Consider the following 25,420-nt stretch of genomic DNA (forward strand, 5'->3'; position numbering starts at 1 on the left):
CCTCAACCAGTGTGTACACTTACCCACCTTCTAATCTAAGCCACATGCCTCCTTTAGGGAGTGCATGCTGCACTCCCTCAATGTCTGCTGAGCACTAGCCTTCTACCTCCAGCACACCCGTGACTTCTGCGCCTCCCCTAGTCTCTTCCTCGCCATCGCTGACCGCTTTCGAGGCTGCGCTCTCTCTCATCGCAACGTCTCTCCCACTGGATCTCCAGCTGCATTGCGGACTGTTATGCTCCCTCTGGTTCCCCCCCTCCGCTCCCTGCAAGGAGTCACAGCCCACTCCATGTGGGCTCATGCTGCCACGTCAGCTTTCCTTGCAGACGTCCCATGGCAGGACAGGTGCCAGGCAGCCACTTGGTCCTCCGTCCAAACCTTTACCACTCATTATGCCTCACCCCGCCGCGGTGGCGGATGCGGCTGTTTGCTTTGCCATCCTTCTGACTGTGACTTCTGGAGAGCCCTTGCACCCGCCTCCGCACTGAGTACTGCTTGCTACTGTCCCGTGTTTGGAATCCACATAGGGACCATCACATGAAGAAGAAGAAGAGATTACTTACAGTAACTGGAGGTTCTTTGAGATATGTGGTCCCTATCTGGATTCCAATCCCGCTCTCCATCCCCTCTGCTCTGGGCTTTGCTACTGCCTGGTAAGAGGGAACTGGAGTGGTGTTGACCCTCATCACCTCTTAAAGCCTCGGATGTCGACGCATGTGCGGGTCAGTGGACACTACTATGAACAGTTCCGGCACATGGCACGCATGTACACCCACGTTTGGAATCCAGATAGGGAACACAGATCTCAAAGAACCTCCAGTTACAGTAAGTAACCTTCTGTTATTATTCTTCCAAGGTCCCAAACCTGCAAAGATTTACAGGTAAGTATGTTCATAGGTCTTCGGGAGGGTCAAGACCCAAGTTTTGAGTTTAAGATTTTCTACTTTTCCCCTGTAAAAATTGTTAACATAAACAAACATACCAAACAACGCAGAATGCAATATCGTACTATTTTTGATGCTTGGTGTCACCAACTGCTGGAAGCATGTGTAAAGGGAAAAGTCATTTTCGAACACACACACACACACACAAAATGGACGTTTAAACATTTTAAAACACCAGCTATGGTAATGAGTTACTAATTAGTATGCAATAGATGCAACAGATAAGCAGAGAGCTCTTTAATAACATGTGACATTCAAATTAATGGGTTTTATGCACAAGCACAACTGCAGAATCAGGGTCTAAGATTATTGTATAGGTCCTGTGCAAGCTAGAAAAAAAGAGATGGCTGAAATGTTGGTAAGAGCATTTGTTTCAGGTGCTCATTAAATGTAATTTCTTGTTTTATGGTATATTTGTGTGGTTTCCTCCAGTAGATTTTATTGTCCAAAGTTTTGTTCTAAAATTACATTGCCATTTTAAATATACATATATGTTCTTTTAATGATTGTGGATTTTAAAGTCTGCAAATGTAGCTTTCAGGTTATTAACCTTTGACAGAAAATGCAATGGTGCTTACTGAGTTATTGATCTATATATTATGATTTGCCCTATAGCGTATTATGAAGACACTCAAAATTAAACACTGATGTAAAGAAAAGATGAAATCTTGTGTTAATTGAGTTATTTGGCCAAGGACTCAAAATTCATTCCTGTATTAATCTGAAACCTAAATTATAAACTGGTTATAAATTAAATTATCACATTTTGAAAAATAAGTGCCTAATCTTGCAAACCCTGACTTATGTAAGGACTGTCACGTGAATAAGGGTTCCTCCAATCAGGCCCCTAGTTCATACAGAATATATGGTGTGGTAGATTGTTTTAAAATGAATGCTAGTGTTCATTGAATAATTGCCAGATTATAGTGTGATAATAAAAAATTGTAAGAGATAATGTAATATTTGAGCTCTTTGATGTGACAGTGTTTGGCTTGGCATCTGTAGCATCTTTTTCATTATTTTGAGGTATAAGACCTTCTATTTAGTGGGCTCGGTTCTTGTAATCCCGTTAAAGTCAGTGGCTAAATGCTTAATTTTCCCACCTCAATATTATCTAAATAATGTACTGTTGTGTGGAATTTCCTTGGGTTGCCTAGCCAATATACCTAGATAACTCCATTCTGCCCAAACAGTGACTGGGTTTGCATGCCACCAGGTTGAAAATGTTATGCATTCTGCAACATGTTGTAGCTTTAAAGCTGCCATATAGGAGTGGATGCCCATTCCCCCAACAGGGGTAGTCCCGGGCAAGCATAGTTTATTTTGTGCCAGTCTCTCTTGCCTTCATCTGATGCCAGGGGGATGCTTGTGGGTGGGGAGCCAATTGGAAGGTCTCTAGGGATATGTCTACACTGCAGTTTTTAGACCTGCAGCCTGAGCCCCAGGAGCTTAAACCTATGTCAATTGACCTGGGCTCTGAGACTTGCTGCTCCAGGAATTTTATTGCAGTGTAGATTTACCCTAGGAGACTGTTCTACCCAGCAGCCCAGTGGCTGCTCTAAGTTGTGCAGAGGGCCAGTTTAGCTCACCTTGGCTGGCCCAGGGTTGGGAGATTTGGCTCTGAGACACCTTCGTTTCCCTCCTCTCAGCATGACTCAGCTCAGTAATGAGCCAAAAGTTCTCAGCAGCAACAGGATCACACCACTTCTTGAAAGTGAGAACAGGCGTTCGCATGGCCCTTTTCTGGCCGGTGTTGCAACATATTTACATGTCAGATAGGCTAAACATTCATATTGCCTCTTCATGCTTTGGCCACCATTCCAGAGGACATGCTTCCATGCTGATGATGCGTGTTAAAATAAATGCGTCAATTAAATTTGTGACTGTACTCTGTGGGGGGAGAAATGTATGTCTCCTGCTCTGTTTTACCCGCATTCTGCATATATTTCATGTTATAGCACTCTCGGATGATGACCCAGCACACGTTCGTTTTAAGAACACTTTCACAGCAGATTTGACAAAACGCAAAGAAGGTACCGAAGTGAGATTTCTTAAAATAGCTACAGCACTCACACAAGGTTTAAGAATCTGAAGTGCCTTCCAACATCTGAGAGGGACGTGACGTGGAGCATGCTTTTAGAAGTCTTAAAAGAGCAACACCCTGATACGGAAACTACAGGACCCAAACCACCAAAAAGGAAAATGAACCTTCTGCTGGTGGCATCTGACTCATGATGATGAAAATGAACAGGCATCAGTCCGCACTGCTTTGGATCGTTATCAAGCAGAACCCGTCATCAGCATGGAAGCATGGCTGGAATGGTGGTTGAAGCATGAAGGGACATATGAATCTTTACGTGCTTACCCAGCAAGCTTGAGATGACCTTGGCTTTGGCAGAGCAATATTGCAAGCGGCAAGACTGTGAACTCTGAGCCCACCTCTGTGGATACTGCTAAAATATCTTGCAATGCCCTACAACAGTGCCATGTGAACGCCTGTTCTCATTTTCAGGTGACATTGTAAACAAGAAGCAGGCAGCAATATCTCCTGCAAATTGTACCCAATCTTGTTTGTCTGAGTGATTGGCTGACCAAGAAGGAGGACTGAGTGAATTTTTGTATGCTCTAAAATTTTACATTGTTTTATTTTTGAAGGCAGTTTTTTTGTACATAATTCTACATTTTTAAGTTCAACTTTCATGACAAAGAGGTTGCACTACAGTACTTGTATGAGGTGAATTGAAAAATACATTTTTTTTTGTTTTTTTTACAGTGCAAATATTTGTAATAAAAAATAAATATAAAGTGAGCACTGTACACTTTGTATTCTGTGTTGTAATTGAAATTAATATATTTGAAAATGTAGTAAACATTCAAAAATATTTAAAATAAATTGTATTCTATTGTTTTTAACAGTGCGATTAATCATGCAATTAATTTTTTTAATCGCTTGACAGCCCTAATGTATATACAATTACATTACTACCTTTATCATCAAAAGACATGCCATATCATAGAGAAATAGAGCCCCATTCAAGAAGTTATGAAAAGTGAAGCACTCAGCATATGCTTGCCATTTCAGTAAAAAAAAAAAAAAAAAAATCCTCTGATAAAAAGCTTAAAATAGGACAAGAGAGAAGGATGAAGCCACTTTAATGTGTCAGGCACATAAATTTAATCCTGTGACAGTAACAGGGAAAAGTTGTGTGCTATTTGTTTTAATAACAAGCAAAAATGCCATCTGTAACAAGTTTCTCAATAAATTCTTCTTTTACATAAGCTGTGTAGCTAAGGGGTGTGAGGGTGGAGAACTTATCATGCTTCTCCTTAGAGATTTATATTTGCATTGTTTCTATAGCAACTCAGATTCAAGGACTAAATCTTTAACTCCTTTTTAGGCTGCCAGATGGTTTCACACAGCTTCTAAACTTGACCCAGCTCTACCTAAATGATGCCTTTCTGGAGTTTCTTCCAGCTAACTTTGGAAGGTAAGTTAATTGTTAAACCACATCACCACTTCACAAGCAATTGATTTAGTTTTAAAAGATCATTTAGAAGCGGTGTGCATGAAAAACAAAAAATATATGATGTTAGTCCCTGCAATCCAGTTTTGATGAATGATAGGAGGTAGGAGTGGAACTGGTTTCAGCTGGGTGGTTGGGGAAGAGATCTTGAGTAGTGGGGAGCTGTTAAGTGAGTTAGGAAGAGATGGATGTGGGAAGAGGAATAGTGCCAAGCTAGAGGACAGTAGAATAAAAGTAGTTAGACTGATGACCTCCAGAACTAGCTACTGTGTGCCAGCACTGTGTAAGCAACTTGGTTTACTACAATACTTTGATCCAGCTTCTCAGTGGCCAGTGTTTGTGCTTCTCTTTGCTTGTTCTTGACCAAAAGTGACTGCTACTTTTTGGTCAAAAGGACAGAAGGAACAAAGTAAGATCTGTTCTGGTAGAGTCTATTTCTGGTTGCTTCCTCTGGTGAGGAATCCAAGGGCTGCCGGTCAGGAAGAAAGAGAAAAATTAAATGTGTGTGGCAGAGTGAGCCAAAGTAGAGATGTGAAAGTGAGAGCCAGAGAAGAAAGAGGAAAAAGGGAATGTAGACTGATTGATAGAGAGAAGAAATGAACAGAGTAGTAAGAAGACAAAGCTGAGAAAATAGAAAAATAGAAAACCCAGGAGCAGGGGGGAAAAAAACTAGAAATAAGAGAAGTTGGAGCAGGCGATACTTAAAAAAAAGCTGAGTCTGCAGAAACAGAGTAGCAAATACAGTTTGAGTGTTGGCAATAAGGATGTTGGAAATGCACTATTGCACATGTTGCCCTTGGAAACTGCCTTGAAGTTGGCTAGATCATTGACTCGGCAATGTCTGCGCAATTCTTGAATGCTTTGTGGTAGATGGCAGACAGTACTAGCTATGATTGACCACACAGTAATTTGAATGGTGTTTGGACTGAACAAATCATCACTGTTTGTTATTTCACTTTTTTCTGTTCTGCTCTCTGCGTGTGCAGTGTAGCCACTCCAATGACTGCTGAAAGAGACAGGCTAATTTCAAGATATTGCCAGCATCTCTGTTTGGATTTCCACCTCAGTGTAACCAATTGTAGGCCCAATCCTGAAGTCCAGATTTAAATAGAACTTCTATCACATCAAGGGAAGTTTTGCTTGAGTAAGGATTGCAGGATTTTACCCTGTATTACCATACATTGTGTACGTACAGTAAATATGTAAAGTACACTTACCTTATGTGTTGAGGCTATAGAACAGGGGTGGGAAAACTTTTTGGCCTGAGGGCCACATCTGGGTGTGGAAATTGTATGGCGGGCCATGAATGCTCATGAAATTGGGGATTAAGGTGCGGGAGGGGGTGAGGGCTCCTGCTTGGGGTGCGGGCTCTGGGGTGGAGTTGGGGATGAGGGGTTGGGGGTGCAGGAGGGTGCTCCGAACTGGGACCGAGGGGGTTCGAGGGCAGGAGGGGGATCAGGGCTGGGGCGGGGGGGTGGGACGCAAGAGGGGGTCAGGGGTGCAGGCTCCGGGTGGTGCTTACCTCAAGCAGCTCCCAGAAGCAGCAGCATGTCCCCCATCCGGCTCCTACGTGGAGGCGCCTTTCCTGCAGCTCCCATTGGCCGCGGTTCCTACGCATAGGAGCCGGGAGCTCAAGGGCTGGATGAAAACATCTGGAGGGCCAGATGTGGCCCTTGGGCCATAGTTTGCCCACCCCAATATAGAAATTGTCATACATGGTGGTGTGGTATAAAGGTTTTATCAATTTGGGTTGGGGATGATCATACTATTCATGAGTGGTTAAACCACAGATTACTTATGCAGATCATCTCAAATGAATGTTGACAAAATCTTTCATGTTTTTTGTAAGCTGCAAAATATGTTTCAGAAAAAACTATTTTAGGAATACTTTTAGATTTATTTTTAAAAAAAGTGTATTGGGAGTATTTCTTGTAACCTTCTGCGTATAAAGCTGGTTGCCTTAGTTACCATGAGTCTGATTGTACAGGGCTCAGAGGGAGCCATAAAAGCTCTGATAATAACTTAAAATAGTTTTTCTATATATAAAAAAGTAATGACTTCAAAGTCTGCTATCTTAGGAAGTAAATGCTGGGTCCCATTGGTAATCTGGGAATTTCTCTTTCCAATGGTATTAAACCTTTTTCTAGCCCTGCAGGATAATGAGGTATTGAATTTTAAGCTGCTACATTTTTTGTACTTCAAAACACTGACCCAGAACTGAATCTTACCAGTCCTGGGCTTTGGACAGGAGTAATTTGAGAAAAAATTCCCGCTTAAAGAGAAACAGGAAGAAAAATGTTGGCTGTTTTAGCTTGCTCTGGGGTTTGAAATATTTGAGTAAATCTCAAGGGAGATGGTTTTGTGTGGAGGGCAGGCAATGTGGTCAAAGATCAGTGGAAAATATATGTATGACATGCTTCTGCAGTTTAACACCAGGATATCCCCTCAATATATAGTACATATTGCATTTATTATGCACTTTGATTGTTTTCCTTCCCTCAGAGGTCTGTACAGTTAGACTCCTGGTACATAGGGAGCCTGACTTTAGAGGTAGAGGGGTATAAAAAATAATATCAACAAAATCACTCAAAAACCCTCTAAAATTTTCTGAAATATCTTTCCCTGGCATATACAGAAAGGATAGTGTGGTGTAAACTAAAGATTTCAGTGTCATGGCTTTTGGCTGGCCTCACTACTTAGAAGTGGCAAACTTGCAAAAGAATTATGCGGGTTAACCCAGTTTAACAGAATCCTTTACTAAGTTCAGGCCTGAGCAGAGTGGAATCAGTCAATCATGGGAAGACAATGCTTGGTACAAATTTTTCATGCTCCCAGAACACTTAAGAGAATTCTGTTTCAATTTAGCATATGGGCCCAAAGAGTCAAAGGTGGTAACATGACCCTGAAACTGTCCAACATTACAGTTTTAAACACAGTTTGTGGTTTGGTATATAGAGACTTCAGCCCACATAGTACCTTGGCAAATACACCATTATTTTTTTAACCTTTTATTAAGGATACAGAAAAGACGACAGACAATTAAAGCACTTGAAATGTAAAGTTTTAAATAAGGCTTTAATTTTAACAATATCCCTTGTTCCCTTTCTCTTTAGCTGAAGAGTTTTTAGAAGGAAAAACCCCCTTGTTTGACAGTCTCTTAGATGGTATTAAAGATGGTAATAATAATTAACTTTTCGGGAGAAAAGAGAAGAAGTTAGTTAAGATGGACTAGAGCTGTTGTTGTTCCAGTCCTGTTTCCTAGAAGACAAAACAAGACAAACACAAAAGGGGAAAGAAAATAACAGCTCAGATAGAAAATGCAGCTTGTGTCTCTCGTGTTGAGACTCACTTGCAACTTACTTCTGGAGAAACATAGGCCCAGCATGTAGTCTTATCAACCACTCCAAGACCTGGCAAACTTGTACCAGCATCCGTTGTTTAGAGAATTGCATTTTGCTGCCTCTTTCTGGCCACAGGCTTACAGTAGTGTTGAAAAATATACAGTCCTGGTCAGCTAAGTCAGACTCGTACTAGACAGAAGGAAAAAGGAGAGAGAGAGAGAAAAGAAAAGAAATAAGGTAGGGAATGAAAAGGACACATTGGTGGAAGAGGGTGTGGAGACTAAGTCAGCCATTATCATGAGTAGCCTCCATCCATTTATCTGTATTCCCCCCAAAAGTCTCTCTTTTTTTTTAAGAACCTCAAAAGGGAGTGTTGGGTGGAATAGCCCATTCTCTCAATCTTTTATCCACCAATTGGAACTAATTTCGGACACAATAATTTTGGTTAATTGATTTCTGGTCTCACATTGTTCTTTGTCTACCAGGCATGATTTTAACACAGTCCTTGAATTATAATATCAGTAGACCTTTTTGTTTGAACGTATTCAGTCTTTGCCTCTTTTTTGCACCTTTCCCCATCTGCATTTATTGTAATAGGTTACCATGGCATCTTATGAACTTTCTCTCACTTTTTACAGTTGAGCTTATAATTAGGCTTTATTTGCAGGCCTAATTATTGCAACAGTTAACACTCCACAGATTCTCTACAGCTGAAATTGTAGGACTTTGGGTCAGGAGTAGAGATCCCTTGACTCCTATACCCTTCACCACTGGGGTTAACAATGGTCTAAGATAAAAGAACCCAGGAATAGCGGCATGATTTGAAGTCCATTGAAGTCAATGGGTGGCATTTGATGGTCACCATGGCTGAGCACTGGAACAGGCCCTTAAAGCCAAAAACTTTTGAGTTCTAATCCTGGATCCTCAACCCACATTTTGTGTGTCCCTGTTTTGTCTCTGTTTTCCCATTTGTGAACTTGCTGTTCTACCTCAAAGGGTGTTGTGAGTATTCATTATTTAATATTTGTACAATGTTTTGAAGATGTAAATTACTGCAGTATAGAGACCCTAATTCAACGGAGCACTTATGCTCATGGTGAACTGTAGGCTTGTGCTTCAATCCCATAGAAGTCAGTGGGGATCTGTGTTGGGGTAGCAGTCTGCCTGTGTGCAGTCAGTTGTAGGATCAAGGCCCAAAAATGCAAAAAGAAATTATGACCTCTACAAAAATTTGTGTAAACTTGTGAACAGTCATTCAAAATGCCATGCATCTGTGTAAGTGCTCTAAATATTTGAAACAATTTTAATCCTTTTACATGGGTATTCATGATTTTCCAGACCAAAACCTATTGCCAGTAATCAAAGCTTGATGCAACTTGAGCTGAAGTTGGTTACTGTTACAGAACTGGAAATATTTGTGGTAAATTAAGTTTCACCATATTTCTCCTGTTTGAATAATCATCAAAAATTGATTTAGAATAATTTCTAGCAAATGACACATGGTAGTACTTTCCAGCAGAGACTGGCCAGGTACATAAAAATAATGTAATGAAATACGTGGCTAAATCTTTTTGTACTGGAATAAACAGTTCTCCAGTAATTCTTATTGGTTTCAGAAGTATTTTCTCACTTGAATGTATTAATCATACTGTTTTATATTGGTATTTCTAGACTTGTCAAATTGCGTATCTTGGAGTTAAGAGAAAATCATTTGAAAACTCTACCAAAGTAAGTGAGACTTAATGTATTTTTTAACTAAGTTCTGTCCTGAATGTTTTACAAACAATGTAAAATATTTCCACTGATAATTGTGCAATCTGGTTGAGTTATGTTTACATACGTTGTTTTTACGTAAGTTATTTTTTTTCTGTTGTGTAAAGAAACTATATATTTATGGAATATGTTAGACAAGAAGTTGTTGTGCATGCAAGTTGTGCATGCAAGTGGTGAGCAAATCACATATGGAGGGGGATGGAGACAGGTAAAACATTACTCCACAAATTAATGTGTAAAATTCAATATGCATCATTTTAAAATCTAAAACCTAAACAAAATTGGCAAATGAAGGATGCAAAAGTTAGGGCAAAACACTCGTGATCTTAGCTTAGGCAACAATACTTTATTCATAAGATAGCTATCTGTTTAGTAATTTGTTGAAAATCAGTATTTATCAGACCTTGCTAGTGTCCCATTATATGTTACTTAATTTACCTTAGAGGCAGCACTTTTAAAAAGAAATGCACATATCAAAATATCTTTTGAACATTAGAGATCTTAAGGGGAACATTTGCCTTCGTTTGTCTGATTACAGCTCTCATTGCTTTCAGTGGGTAGGTATCTGAGCGCAGAATTTGTCCCTGGTGTTTTCTAAAGGAAGGTAACATTTTTCTGAGGTTGATAGGAGATTTTTAACAATAGTTAGGAGTAATTTTTCTGTATAAACTATTTCCACTCTTCTAGAAATCATATAACTTTGGTAAAAGAAACAAGATGTTATGCTGTTACTGAGAAGGCATTAAAATATGGGCCCTGTCCAGCAAAGTACATGTGCAGCCATTGAGGATTTGCATGACCTGGAAGGCAACATTTATTCCTGTACACTAGACCAATTTTGCAGAAGTCAACCTCTTGTACAAAGGACTAAAATAAAATGCAACAGGCAGGAAACTCCTGCAACAATCAGCAACTCCTTGTAAATATGCTACACAAATATTTATCATTTTTATCCTTTCCAGCTACTGATGGTCAGTGGTTGTTTTGAGTGTTCAAGAATGCAGGATCAGCTTCCTCCAACAGAACTTATACTATCAATGCTTGGCCTGGTCTACACTAACCCCCCAATTCGAACTAAGATACACAACTTCAGCTACGTGAATAACGTAGCTGAAGTTGACGTACCTTAGTTCGAACTTACCGCAGTCCAGATGCGGCAGGCAGGCTCCCCAGTCGACTCCGCGTACTCCTCTCGCCGAGCAGGATTACCGGAGTCGACGGCGAGCACTTCTGGGTTCGATTTATCGCGTCCAGACAAGACGCGATAAATCGAACCCAGAAGTTCGATTGCCTGCCGCCGAACCAGCGCGTAAGTATAGACAAGCCCGTAGTCTCTATCTCTGGCCCAGTCCTACTTCCATTGAAGTCAATGAGAGTTTTGCCATTGACTTCAGTTTCAGCAGGATTGGGTACAGATCGTGTGCTGTCACAATTAATGCTAGGGAGTCACATATTTCATAGCTTGTATAGGCTGATCTTATCACACACAACAGGGCTTATTTTATACAGGGAGCTTCTGGATGGGAATGGAGGGATGTAAGGAGTACACACATATTCTCCTCTCCCCCACCCCCCACTGACTCCCTGTGTACTGCCCTGCCATCCCCTCTTTTTCAGGGATTCCCTGCAACCCCACAATATCCGCCCACCACAGTCGCTTGTGTGCCCCATTCTCCTTGACATACCAGTACATTGTGTGCACCCCTATTTCCACTTTCTTCCCATGCCAGGAGCTCTGTGTGCCCCTCTTTTCCCATACCAGGTTCCCTCAATCTTCCCCTGTTTTCCCCTATGTTCCCCATTTCCCCCATCCTCCCATATCAGAGTCCTCCAACCTCCTCTTCACCAGGGATTCTGTGTGCCCCATTCCCCCCTACTCTATGGGGCTCTGTGGCTTCCCTTTCTCTATTTGAAGGTCCCCTATCCCCCTCCCTTACAGGAGCACTGTGTGCAATCATATTCCTCCCCTTTCCACCCCATGCCTCCCATTTCCCCCTACATCTATACCAGGGTCTTCCAATATTCCCCCACCTCAGATTCTGTGCGCCCCCCATACCAGTGTCACTCATTCCCTCCATGGCAGGGGTTCAATGTGAACCCTCATTTTTCCCATTCCTCCCCACCCTGATGGCAAGAGCTCTGTCTGCCTCCCATTTTTTTCTTTCCATTTCCATTTCACCCCCATGTCCACTTCACCCTTGTGCTAGTGTCTCTGTCAGCCCTCTTCCCCATCTCCCCCCATCAGGGGCTCTGTATGTCCCATACCAGTGTTCTCCATTCTACCCCCATGCCAATGGTTGTGTGCAAACCCCAATTCTCCCTTCCTCCTCCCCCTGCCCCACCATTATTCTTCTTTCTGCCCAGGAAATAAGTAATTTGGGGTATCAACATGTTAAACTCTATTGGGAAGATGAGCAGAAATGAGTTAGGAGCATTGTTTTGCTGGGAGGCAATGAGTACAATAGGGAAGTTCTTTGATCTGTAGATAATTCATAGACTCCAAGGCTAGAAGGGACCATTACAATCATCTAGTTTGACCTCCTGTATAACACAGGTCACAGAAGTCCCCCGAAATAATTCCTAAAGCATGTCTTTTAGAAAAACATCTAATATTGATTTTAAAATTGTCAGTGATGGAGAATCCACCATGACCCTTGGCAAATTGTTCCAATGATTGATTACTCTCACTGTTAAAAATTTATTCTTCATTTCCAGTCTGAACACCTTATTTCCAGTCTTATTACAGAAATGCTTGAGGCTGTGGCTGGCAGGGGCTTCGTGTGTCTCCCATTTTTCCCTTTTTGGTTTTCTGATTTTCATTACAATCAATAGAATTCTGGCTATCGATGCTTAGAACTTTCCCCTGGAATTTTGGAATTGATTGGATGCAGCATTCAAAAGTTATTGCATCACAGACAGACAAATACCACTAAGTTGAGTATAGGGCCTTCATAAACTTGGCCAATTATCACTATATATGTATGTATGTATTTATTTATTTATTTCTATAATGAATTATGCTTTACAGGCAAATTTCTAGTTTCTAGGATGGTGATTCTGTTTAGAAGATTCACAGTGTAGCTTGTGTTCTTAATAACTAAATAGCTTCAATACTTCAAAACAATGAAACAATACTTTTTTTGAGGTTGATAGGTATAATTTTATTCCCACACTGTGTTTTTGCCATTAATTAATTGCTTTGTAAACAGAATGATGTGGATAAGACATTTCTGGCTTTGTGAATGCTGCACTGACTCTTGTAAAACAGTGAGGAAATTCTAGTTGTACATATAGTTGTCTAGTTGTCCTCTGCTCTTTGCTATGGCAGAAAGTATTTATATACCCTGCTAATAAGACCTGGAAATAAATATTATTTCCCTATGTAAATGACTTATTTGAAGGTTGTAGCTAAAACTATACGAGAAGTGGGAAATCTACATTATGAAATGTTATAAGGTGAAATTCACCTGAGGTGGAGGTTATTGGCAAAAGGTCATTTATACTTCACTTTGGGACTGTAGGTAGAGTGGCTATGTAAGGTTGCCTTTGCACCACCTTTATGCCATAGAAGAGTTTTCTGTGTAAGGGAACAAATGAGATGTCCCAGTATAGTGGATTGGCTCCCATTAAAACATAGGCTGCAGTAGCAGCCAGAGGGATACGCTGCAACCCTTGTCCTGTTTCCAGGTTAGTAGGTGAATTCCATCTTATGCTTTGCTCAAATTCAGCACAGTTAATTGGGGTATGTATAGAAAATAACAGGTAGCTGAAGACCATAAGACAATAGGCCCTGTCATGAGGGAATGGGTGAGTACTATTGGTGGAGTCCGTGAAACAGAGGGGTGTGGGAATGTGGCACACAGGGAGATTGTGGCAGGGGGAGGGTGGATTAAGGGAATGCAGGCTTTTCTGGTGGTCTGATTTGCACCAAAATCAATGGTGTTTCAAAGTTGTTATGTTACAGCCAAAGAGAGAAATGCCTCGAGTTGAATGCTTTGCTCGGGAAATAAAAGTAGCATTATTATGACCAGTATACAGTGTCTAAATGAAAGGCATGTCTGTCCATTAAAAGAAGTAGTATTATAAATCAAAATATTCCTTAACATAGCTGTACAAAAAGTCATCTGGATCTTTCATCTACGGACTTGAAAGGCTTACATTTTCATGCAGCGATTTGATGAGAGAATTTGGTGATCAAGATTGAGTACACTATTGAGTAAGAGTATCTGGTTGTAGATGGAAATTATTTGAATGATTCTAATGGAAGGCAAGGCATGAAAAGGAGAGAAAAGAGAATTTCATTTTGAGAAATGTAGTTTTGAATATATTTTTTTAAACATGTTGTCTGACCATGCTTCCATTTAAATCTGCTTCTATTGATTTCCTAATAATAGGAGCTGGATTGCCTTATTGTTTTTTTTCTATTTTTATATTAAATATAATTTAGAAAAAACATTAGAGGTATAGATATAGGAGAGTAGAAGATACTTGAAATTCTGCATGTCCTCACAGCTGTCTTTGATACTGTATTTGAAGCAAATATTTGGATTCTTGGCATAGATAACTATTTTTGTTTATCGTAGTTTAACGATTGCAATATATCATGCAAGTTCACAGTTCATGATTTCTATTGAGTAAAATGTATCCATGGTAACTGACAATAAAGGGATATTAAGTTATTTGCATTAACTGTACCTTGCTGAAAGGTGGCTTTCTATGCAAGCAATAAATCTCCAGCATATTTATTTACTACAATTTACATGAAAATCCTCAGTGCTTTCTTTTTCTCTGTTGTTTTAAGATTATCAGAGAAGGACTGATGGTGTCTAAAAGCATGCCCAAACATTCCAATTTTTTTCTGGATGCTGTCTTGATGGAAATTAGTGATGCATTGTGCAATAAAGGTGTTTTTTAAATAATATAATCTTTTTGACAAGCTTATAGAACAGTCAGAATAATATATGAAACTGATCCGTTGTATATGGATAAGTAAATATCTTTCTTTCATTTTAAAAGATAGTATTTGGTGTTCCTGTCTTTTGTCTACAGTAATTTCTTTGACAGAAAACATTACAGAGTTAGATTTATAAAGTATAATCTTTTTTCCTTGTTTAATTAATTTGCATTATACTTCGTACAAACATTCTGACAGGATTTTTACTGTAAATTAATCATTCATTTTTGTCTCATTTGGCTTATTTAGTTAATATTTATATTTCTTGCTATGAGCTTTCTAACATTTGGAAATATTAAGAGATTGGAAGCAGTATAGAAATCATTGACCAATATTGAAAAATGACTTCTAATTTATATTAGTGACCTAAACCGATACATAATGAAATTACAAAAGTATATTTTTTTCTTTGTTACATCTGTTAAATGCTTTGAATAGTTTGAGCTTTTGACCGATAATTATGAAACTCAAACCATCTCCCTGTTTTAAGCAACATTACAAACTACTTCACAGGGCCATCTTTTGGCTTAAAAAAATAAACAAGATAACCATTTCTTGATTCTATTTACACAAAGATATAATTCCTCTTTAATCATTGTAAGAATGTTAGAAGTTAGCCTCCCCCCCACACCCAAAAAGGGGCGGGGGTAAATACAGAACACTGGGCAATGGAAACAGCAACTAAAGTTGTACGTTGCACGGCAGTGGCTAACAAAGTCATCACCATCCAGGAATAAATCAAGTCTTTCCTTGTTTTATCAGTCCTTGGAAATTTAGTCTCAAAATGGTTGTGTGTTAAGCCTGTTCACTCCAACAGCCCTTTCACATATGGTCCTGTAGGGTTCTAGTCTGTTACCCTTTCTTGTGTAATGTGTATGTGAAGCCACTAGTTGAGATTGGGTGCTCTCCATAAATCAACTAACACATTTTTTGGTGATTTTCAAAACCCATCTACCCCTTATAACAGTGAAACAAACATGCAGAATTGATGTTACATAATTTATGGACAGCCCCATGTAAGATGTATTGGCCCAATCCAAATCTCACTGAAGTCAGTGGAAATATTTCTGTTGATATCAGTGGACTTTGGATCAGATCCTTTGTGCTGTGGTGGCATCAGTGTGTAACTTATTTTGTATCAGAAAAGATGATGCGGTTTCCTTGCTTCCCCAATACCTTGCTGAGTCTGGGAACTATGTGACGGTGAGCAGGCTAAAGCTCAATCAGGGGGGGTAGGGGGGGGAAGGAATGTAGGTTGATAGGGGAAGCAATTTGATGAATTGCTAGGGGAAAATTATAACACTTTTATCAAGAGGTGTGCTCTTTTAAGGTGCCTTTTGAACTACTGGCTGTTCTTAGAGTACAAGGTAGTAAATGCTTGCTTGCTTGTAACATTTTTGTCATCAGTAGTGATCTAGGAGATGACGGCCTTTATTTGATATTGTGGACCTTATAGTAGTTATCCATGCCTTGCTACCTCCAGGATGGACTGTTGCGATGATTTCTATTTGGTCCTACCCATCACGGAGATCACTCACAGACTTAGCTAGAGGAGAATGTAGCAGCACATTAATCATTACAAATCATGAACTGCACTGGCATCTCATATGGTTCTTAGTGCACTTCAGGAGGTTTGGTTCTATTATCTAAACTGTGATGTGGTTTAGGACCCAGCTACCTTAAACACTGCCTCTCTCCACATCCACCATGACAATTCAGATCAGCTAAGGTGAATTTTCTGATAGTCTGTACATGCACTCTTTTGAGGACTGGAGACGGTGCAACTTTAATAGAGGTTCCCTACAATGGAACTCACTCTCTTTGGGGATCTGCCAGAGCCTGAGTTTACCACTGTTTACACAGCAGAGCAGAGCACGTCCTGTTGATCAAGCATTTACTTAACTATGGATTGTAATGATGTTATTTACTACTTTAGGATTGGCAGTGGGGCTGTTTGTGCTATTTTTTTTATTATGGAAAGTTTATTTTAATATGATGTTAGATTTCATGTACATCCTGCACCCAGGGCCATGGAGAATGATACAGTGATATTATTATATAAGTAAATTACATAATTAACTGTGAAACACTCATACCTGTATAACAGTATTAGGGGTCTCGAGCCTCCAGGTCTTAGCGAGCAGCATGATCTTACACAATTGAGTAGGACTGCCAGAGAGCAGCGGAATACAATATTTTTGCAAAGTGAGAGGCACCCACACATGTAGTAGTATATCATTATATAGAAATAATAGCTAGTTAAGAAAAAAAGCAATTAAATACACTTCTCTTTCTCTCTCAATTTTTTTTTCATTTATATTTTTGCACTTTGTATAATATATGAACTAAGGTGTTACCTTGATCTTGCTGGGAGTTCCACATATGAAAAGACTTCTGGATCAGAAGTAGATTATTAGAAAGGCTAAAGAGGTTTTATGCCTCTTGCAGAGATGATGTCAGGACTAGTCTTATAATGCTGAACAGGTTGAATATTCGTAAACAGTCCCTTTGAAGTCAATCAGTAAGTACTTCACGACATGACCAAAGCTTGCAAAATTGGCCCAATAACAATTTTGTATCAGTTTTATATTAGTCTTAGGTAACAATATTACCGGTAAATTCTTTCATAAAAGAGAGAGAGAGAGAGAGAAAAGTGTGTTTCAACTGTCTTTTCCCTTACCAGACGTGTCCCTAATAGATTTAATTATCAAATCAGTGAAGCTACAATTGTTCATAACTTCATTGCATATTCAGAACTGGACAGGTGTGAATAAGTAATTTCCATTATCCTGCCTACAAGATTAGTTGTATGGCACTGTGCATTGTTTTGTAAATGAAATTTATATCCCAACATTCAGTTATACAATTACAATTAAAGAAGTTGGCAAAAATTGCCTTTTTTTTTTCTTTAGACTGATGTGTAGAATAAGATGTAACATTAGGAAACAAGATGTTACAAAATATGTCATATGTTTGGGGGGTGTCCTTGCAACTACAGTCTATGGTGCCCCAAATCCATCCCATAATTTGCAATCTTTTGTTCAAGGTTTTCAATACAGATGAGACTGTAGCTTTATTCTTTTGTTATATACAGTCTGAATATTGAGATGTAATTTTCATATACACTTGCTAGAATCATAATGGTTTTATGCAAAAAGTTCTCTGGTTTTGAATAGGTACATATTTGACACACAGAGACTACTTCTCTGACAGACCAAATAGCCTTTATATTGTAGGTGCTTCCCTTTTTGGTTCCTTGATCTGCTTTTTTGTCCATTATTATTAATTAAAGAGTTGTTCTACACTATTCATGTTTGGTGCACATACAAATTCCTCTTTTAAGTAGGTATTCTGCTAATAGATATTCTTTTAAGTGGATTCAGCTTTATTATTGTTTTATAAACTGAAAAATAGGGGTTTTTTTTCAATAGAAGATTAATATGAAATATGAAAACATGAAACATAGAAAAAGTAGGTTGGTTTATTTTGCTATGCTATTATTGCTATAAAAAGCCTTGATGTTTACTGTTTTATTTCTTCTGTCTAATAAAACACATGATGCACCACATAAAAATAGATTTGGTCAAATATATCATTTTAAAATAAATTGAAATTAGCAGTACATGTTCTGTATGTAACTAAGCAATCTCCTGGCTGTTGACATTTTAGATGAATTATGTATTTAATATTTTTAATTCAATGTAAATTAAAACTTGTACTAGACATATTAGATCATTAATCATTACAAAGAGGCATTTATAAGACAACAGCATTATATAGTTACAGCACTTCGGGATCAATTGTGCCTTTAAGGCATTGGCCCTCGTTAAGGATTATGAACAGGTGCAACACTCTGCTATGAGCAGGTACAATGCCTGTATCAGGCACAATGCTTTGCAGACCTAAAAGAGTGCAAACCTTATGCCACATAATTACAAGATTCAGCATACTCTTTTCTCTGTGACCTTATTTGCCCCATCTGTTCAATCTGAAGATGCAAGAACCACTGTGGATAATAGCCTTGTGCATTCCTTGTGACCAAGAGACTGCCATTATTGCCCAGAAACTGTGAGGGGATACAAGGAATGGGAGTGCCTATCCACTCCTCCTAAGTTGTGAACTTACATAGTGCCCATAAACAATCTGTCCCTGGTATTTTTGACTGGACCATTCTCACTGCTGACATTCATACTGATGTATGAAATCTAAAAGTATATTAGAAGAATATTATTAATAAAGGACAGTGTCTCACCAAAAAGTAATGCATTTGATCCTCAGTAGCTAGATAGCATATCCAGGCGTGTGCTGATATGTGGAGTTTGCTGTTATATTTTATGTAAATGTGTGTGTAACCATCAATTGTGTACATTCTTAGCCTATGTAAAGGCCTATTCATCTCACTGTTGTCCTTATTCTCCATTTCCCCTCTTATTTGTAACATCAGTTAGTGTACCTTGTCTGAAATTAGATTGTAAAATCACTGGAGTAGGGAACCTGTGTCTTTCTATATCTATATGATTGTAAAGTGCCTAGCACAACTGGTCTGGTCCTGTGTCTGTCTGTGTTCATATCTTTTTGAAGCTACTTACCAAACATTGTTTCAAAGAGAAGAATCTCAAAAATGCAGCTTTTAAAAGTATAAGGTTTGACCCTACACTTGTTACTCAGGTAAAACTCTTTTTAACTTCATCATAAGACTCAGCCCTTTTATGATTTTGACTGCAAGAATAGAATACAATCCAGTAAGAGCTCCATATATGGAACTCCCTCTAACTCCAATAGGGAGTTCCATGTGAAGACTGATCTAATCATGACTCTCAAATTTGTATGATTATTTCAAAATCTAAGGTGCACAAAGTATTTAATTAATTGAGCTTGAGGAACTGTCTGTATAGTGTAATGTACCTTTAAGGTTTTCTGCAGTTTTGGAAGTGGAGTTTACTGGATGTGTCTCGCCTTCAGGTTTTAGATTTTATATATATAAAATCATTGTCACTGTCTCTATGAATTTTTATTATAGATACAAATATTTAAATAATACAGAAATCCTTATGCTACTAATTGTTATGTAAGTGAGCTCTTACACTATGTAGAGTCAACTTTACTTTGTAGAGCCACGTCGGCAATCCCCATCTTGAATTTAGCTGTGTCATACCAGACTGCAGTTTGAAGGATGTGTGTTTTTGGACACGTGGGTTCAATACATTAAGTAATAGGCAGCAGATCTTCCACAATTTGGATCAGTTTGCCTCTACTAAAACAGAAAAGCGAAAGTGTTGGCATTCAAACTAGGTGTAAATTTACAATATAGAAAAAGGATGTGGTTTTGCTCCCTTAGTGGCAAATAACATATGACTATCTATTTTCTCAATTTTCCTGTCTCAGTAAGCGTTCAAATTTATCAGTTAGCCACTTTCAGAGTTACTACTGAATGTTCTTTTAATAGCCATTTAACTTTGTTTTCCAAGGGAAGCATGACTGGTGCACTGGTAGAAGAGAGTACAGGGGACATAAGGCACCCTCTTACTCTCCTGTACCGGTGAACTATAGCATCATTTTCTGCAAGGGGAAGCAAGCTACTCAGAACTACTACATATTCCCCTCACACAGATGGGCAGGAGGGTGCAGGGAGTGGGTGGAGCCTTTATTCCACCTCCCCAATGTAGCTGGTGGCATATTTGTACCAGCATGTTGGGAAAGGTATGCTGTGAAAGTATAGACTTATTAATGTTTACTCCTTTCCTAGAGCGGTGGGGTGTCTCAGAGGGAATTTGTCAAAATAACCACCCCAGGCTGCTCTAGTAGCAGCAAAATAACGTACTGCCCCTTGCTATGGGCTGGGTCATAGACCGATGATCTAGCCCCAAATCTAAATGAATAGATTCCTATTTTTTCTTTGGAATGTGTTTCAGGTGTATTAGCAAATATACAAAATTTCAGAGATTCAAAGGCCTTCCATCAATATTCTGCATTCTATTCATGTGCGCCTAGGGAAAATTCTGTTACTTGTGTCAAGACACTGCTGAGTTACTATGTATACCTGTTAAATCTCCATCAATCCTTCAAAAGGAGTTGATGGAGACTTTTACAACATGGTTCAAAATGAATTTTCAAATTCCATTTCAAATGTTATAATAATAGGCATAAATTTATCTAACAATCACATTTAAGCCTGATCTGGATACTTCTGCTTTAGAAACTCATTAATTTGCATTGAATTATGTATATCCTTAGATAAAATCCTGTCCTGAATAGTCATTGTTCATTAGAGTAACAAATGTGTCACTCCTAAATTGAATGTTTGGGGACACTAATATCCTGTTGACTTTCTGAGAGGAATTATCAGTGTTTCACATCTTCTGAAAGAATCTGCATAATGACACTTGCTTTTGTCTAGACTGGGCAGCCAGAAAAATCTGTTTACACTTTAATGCACAGATTTCTGCAAAAGATAGCAATGTATTTAGAGTGATGTTTGCTCTTTCTGATGTCTGATGATTAGAGAAAATACTTTTCCAGGGTTTCATGGTAGTCCTTCAGATAGAGATGAGGTAGTATTAAACATTAAAGAATGCCAGATAGGATAGGTAGTAAATATAATTGTGAACAAATAGTGAATCGTTAGCAATAAATCTGAGAAATAGCGATTACTATTAATTTTTGAAAAGTATTCTTATTTCTCTTACTCATCATAGTGAGTCACTGTTTCCCTCCTAAAACAGCAGCTCACCCTCCTACTGCTTCCATGGTCCTGACAGTGGGAGCTGACACTGACATAATGGAATTATGTTACGCTTTCAGGAAACAGTGTACAGTGGAGACATTTTCAAAGAGGCAGATGTTTAGAGGTTCATGTGTTAGAAACACAGGACAACTAGAATATAATGTTACCCTTTGATGACTTGTTGCATATCTACCTCTCTATGTCTCAGAATTCACTTGCCTGGCAGGCTAGAAAAGGCCATGACACTGAACAAATTCTCAAAAGTAGCCTCTAAAATTGCAGGCATAATTTGTTTGCAGTAGTTTTCGCATGTGCAGTATCTCATCCAGGTTTTTGTATATTCAAATTGTACACCTTGTATTTGAGCTCCAAACTGCATTTGCTCAGGCAAATTGGGTAGTGGGGTGACGATGCATTCTGCAAAATTGAGGCAGTAAGTTTTTGATCAGGGATGAGTCCCCTTTAAATATTTAGCCAGAAGACTATATGGTTCAGATCCTTCACTATGGTCAAAGAGCCTTAAGCCATCCTTGTTCTTCCCACAATCCTGGGTTTTTCTTCTTTTACTGACATGTTTTTCTCTGAATATAGCTTTAAATATTTCAGTTTTGCCCCTATGGTTAAGTAATTGTTGTCAGTAGTATGTTGTGGAAATACTATACTCAAATGGAGAACTTCAGTATGTTGAAGGTTTGAATTGGGTGGTGGATCAGCACATAACATCCACATTCTGCGCAAGGCAAAATCCTGGTGGTTTTAAAAAAAATTATAAAAATGGTAAGTCTTTATCATGACTAAGAGAAATTAGATTGCTTTTATATAGTAACAGTCTTTTCAATATCCCTTTGGAGAAGAGCACATACATTGGTGTTTTGTAATATGTTTGTCAATCAAATTAAGAAAGTTTTGAAAGGTTGATTTTTTACTTCATATATTATCTCTGTCCCTTCAATTTGTGATCATTTTAATGCAGTTGTCCTTCATTGCTGAAATCTTAGTACTGACCAATTGAAGGGAAAATGAAATCACTTTATAGGATATGATTACTGTAGTCCTTTTTTCCTTGTATTAAGATGTACTTTACAATGTAAATTAGCCTGTTTACATTTATGTACTTTCAATCCTCTAATGTGAATTAATGCTTGCAAAATATGTTCTATAGAATGTAGGACTTATGTTTGTGATTGCACTGTATTTGTTTCAACTGTAATAAAATATATTGATGTAAAAGTATAGATTGTGTTTTTTGACACCAACAAAGTCTTATTTCAAAGAAGGATTACTAATAAAGAAACATGCTATCAGGAATTGAGGCCACTTGATAAATCATTAAGACTTGCCTGTAAATATGTGATAAATGGTGGTAAAAATTATGTATAATATTTTACTTTATTTTCTGTCTGCCTCTTTGAATGTCTCAAGTTGCAGCACATTTCTGTTTTACCTTATATTTAGCTGCTGTTTTATTTTTACATAATTGAAGATATATTATATATTCTAGCACCATAAAGAACATTTTCCACCAAATTCTATGCAAAAAGAGTATCCGTTCTATTTTGGACAATATTTTATCATTAAAATTTTGAATTTGACTTCAGTAGGGCCAGGATTTCAACCCGAGAATGCAAAACAATCTCAGGCATGTTATACCGCTTGCCAAGGGAATATTATGAAAACCTCATTCATTGGATTTACCCATATTTTCAGACAGAAAAGTACTAAGACTTTGACCAACTAGAAGAGAGTGGGATCATTGTGGGATCAGTGGTGAACCCAATAAGAAGTATATGTGAGAGTCTTGTGACACTTACTTCCACTTGAATCTGAACCAAATATACAATAAGTGAGAAATTGGAATATCACCATAGAACAGATACAAACTCTCCAGAATATTATAGAAACTTCTGGCTCACATGTTTTCTGCCATGGTAGGTAGCATGGGGGGATTAACCATGGGAGTAGCAGTTAGGAGACCTGGTTTCTAGTCCCAACTCTTCCATTGCCTAATTATGTGGTTTTGGGCAAGTCGCTTCGGTCTCTGGGCTTGTCTATACTGGCACGCTAAATCTGCGCTGCTGCGATGGATGCAGCGGCGTCGATTTAGCAGGTCTGGGGAAGACATAAGTCGATGGGAGAGCACTCTCCTGATGATTTCAGTACTCCACCTCCCCAAGAGCATCTCCCACTGACATAGCGCGGTGTAGACACCGTGTTAGGTGAGTGTAAGCTGTGTCACTGGGGGGGGGTGTGATTTTTTCACACCTCTGAGCAATGCAACTTACATTGACTTAAGCGGCAGTGTAGACCAGGCCAGAAGGTTCCGTTTTCCCTGTATGCATTAGCAGGAATAATTAAGGGGTTTTTTGAAGATAAATTAGTTAATATTTTAAAGCACTTCAATCATTTTAAGCGCTAAGTATTACTTATTTTTTTAACTTTCTCCACCTAAATTTACATTGGCATTTGTGTTATTCTTAAATGACTACTTAATTTCTGAAATACAGTACCAATCTGCAGTCTATTCACAAATTCACACTGGATGCTTAAGCATATTTTGTGTATATAATATTGGAATGGCACCTGTGAGAATAGTCTGCTTCCCACTTCCACGCCTCTGCCCTAACAGATTATTACATGCTAGACAGTAATACTCAAGGCCACCAGTTAACCAATCTCACTATGTTAGCTGTTTTGTGTATGCATTTTAGTGTTCCTGTGAGCTTATTTATTGTTTCTAGAAGGATAATTAGATTGGTTTAGGTGGAATATTCAGCTCATTTCCAATTGTGAGATGGTCTTAGCAGTTAAACTCTTCCACATAGCCCTGTTTATGAACTAAAGTCATTCTCTACTTCAGTGTGGTCTGTCCCTTCAGCAACCTTCAACTTGATTGTAGACAGGGACGTGAATCACAAAGTTCAGATGTGGATACAAATTTTTCCAAATCTGCAGTTTGGTTTGCACCCAGATTGTTTGTATTGTACAGTACATTGCCATTGTCCCGCTGCCTGTTAGTTGAAAGAATGCACGGGAGGTGACTGAGAAAATGTGTTCTGTTTTATTCAGTGATGCTTGGTTACAGAATTGATTATAGTTAATATTTTTAGGACAAAATATTGCCCCTCTCTCCCCAGACTTCTTTGTTGGGTTGGGAGTCCTAAATGCAGCAGAAATGCAGTAGAACTATCACACAGGGGAACTGTACATCTCTTTGGGGCCAGAGCTGTACTCTGTACAGTTCGCTTCTCTCTGCGGCAGCAAGTAGGACAGTTTAGATGAATGTGAAGGATAGGCCAGGAAAGGAGCCAGTAGACATGTCACCATGTGGATCCATAGCATGAGGCCAGATCATGTCCTGCTGCTCTGTGGAGGACACAAAGAATCTCCTTGCCTTGTGAACCTGTACAGCAGTGGGGCATAACTGCAATCATTGTGTTCCACAGAGATCAGGGACTGCTCCTTAAAAGGAGGCAGGGAGGAGGGAGAGAGGAAATGGGACCATCACCCTGCATCTATTCCATATTGGCCCATGGAGCTGTCTAGATGCACTATGCTGTCCAGTCTGAAAGCAGCAGGTACCCAACTTCTCCTGTGCACCAGGAAGCTCTGAGAAGAATGCAGGCTGTGCCAGGGCATAATATAGCCACAAATTCTCAGCTACAGGGCATACAGGGACCCCAGCTGTCACTACAGCCCATATTTTTTATTATGGAGAGCTGCTGTAGATTGGGAGAAAATCCTCATACTTGACCCCTTTTAAATCTCTTGTGCATAATTTATATATCAAGCGCTATGCTGGGGAAGGAGCTGGAGGGTGCTGACAGGTTTGTCCTTATTTGGATCATTTTATTTTCATCTCTCCACAGAAATTCTCTGCAGAGATTTACTCTGAAAAGCATCAAGTCTATTCTGTTTGTTTCAATGCTACATCTCTTTTCCATATAGAAATACAACAATAATGTTGTATCAGCAAGTGATTTTTCAATTTATTCCTAAACTGGTCTTTCTGATTCACCAGATCTTCAATAGCTGCTGGAATATATTACTTGCTTTTCATAGCCTTTTATATACCTCCTTTGGATCTTACACATCCATTTCAATATAGCTACCCAGGTAAGGCAAAATGTTTCTACTACTGTTTTTCTGCCATAAAAATTATC

General features: G+C 38.8%; 1 protein-coding gene across 2 annotated transcripts in view; it reads left to right on the forward strand.

Annotated features, from left to right (window-relative positions):
* Window positions 1-25,420, forward strand: part of LRRC7 (leucine rich repeat containing 7) — a 210,836-nt gene that overhangs the window by 31,075 nt on the left and 154,341 nt on the right. For both annotated transcript variants that reach the window (XM_065409206.1, XM_065409208.1), the window contains exons 4-5: window positions 4,343-4,432; window positions 9,481-9,537. In XM_065409206.1, coding sequence (XP_065265278.1) covers window positions 4,343-4,432; window positions 9,481-9,537 — 147 coding nt within the window. The remainder of the gene's footprint in view (window positions 1-4,342; window positions 4,433-9,480; window positions 9,538-25,420) is intronic.

Source organism: Emys orbicularis, chromosome 8 (assembly GCF_028017835.1).
Source record: "Emys orbicularis isolate rEmyOrb1 chromosome 8, rEmyOrb1.hap1, whole genome shotgun sequence".
Classification (NCBI taxonomy): Eukaryota; Metazoa; Chordata; order Testudines; family Emydidae; genus Emys; species Emys orbicularis.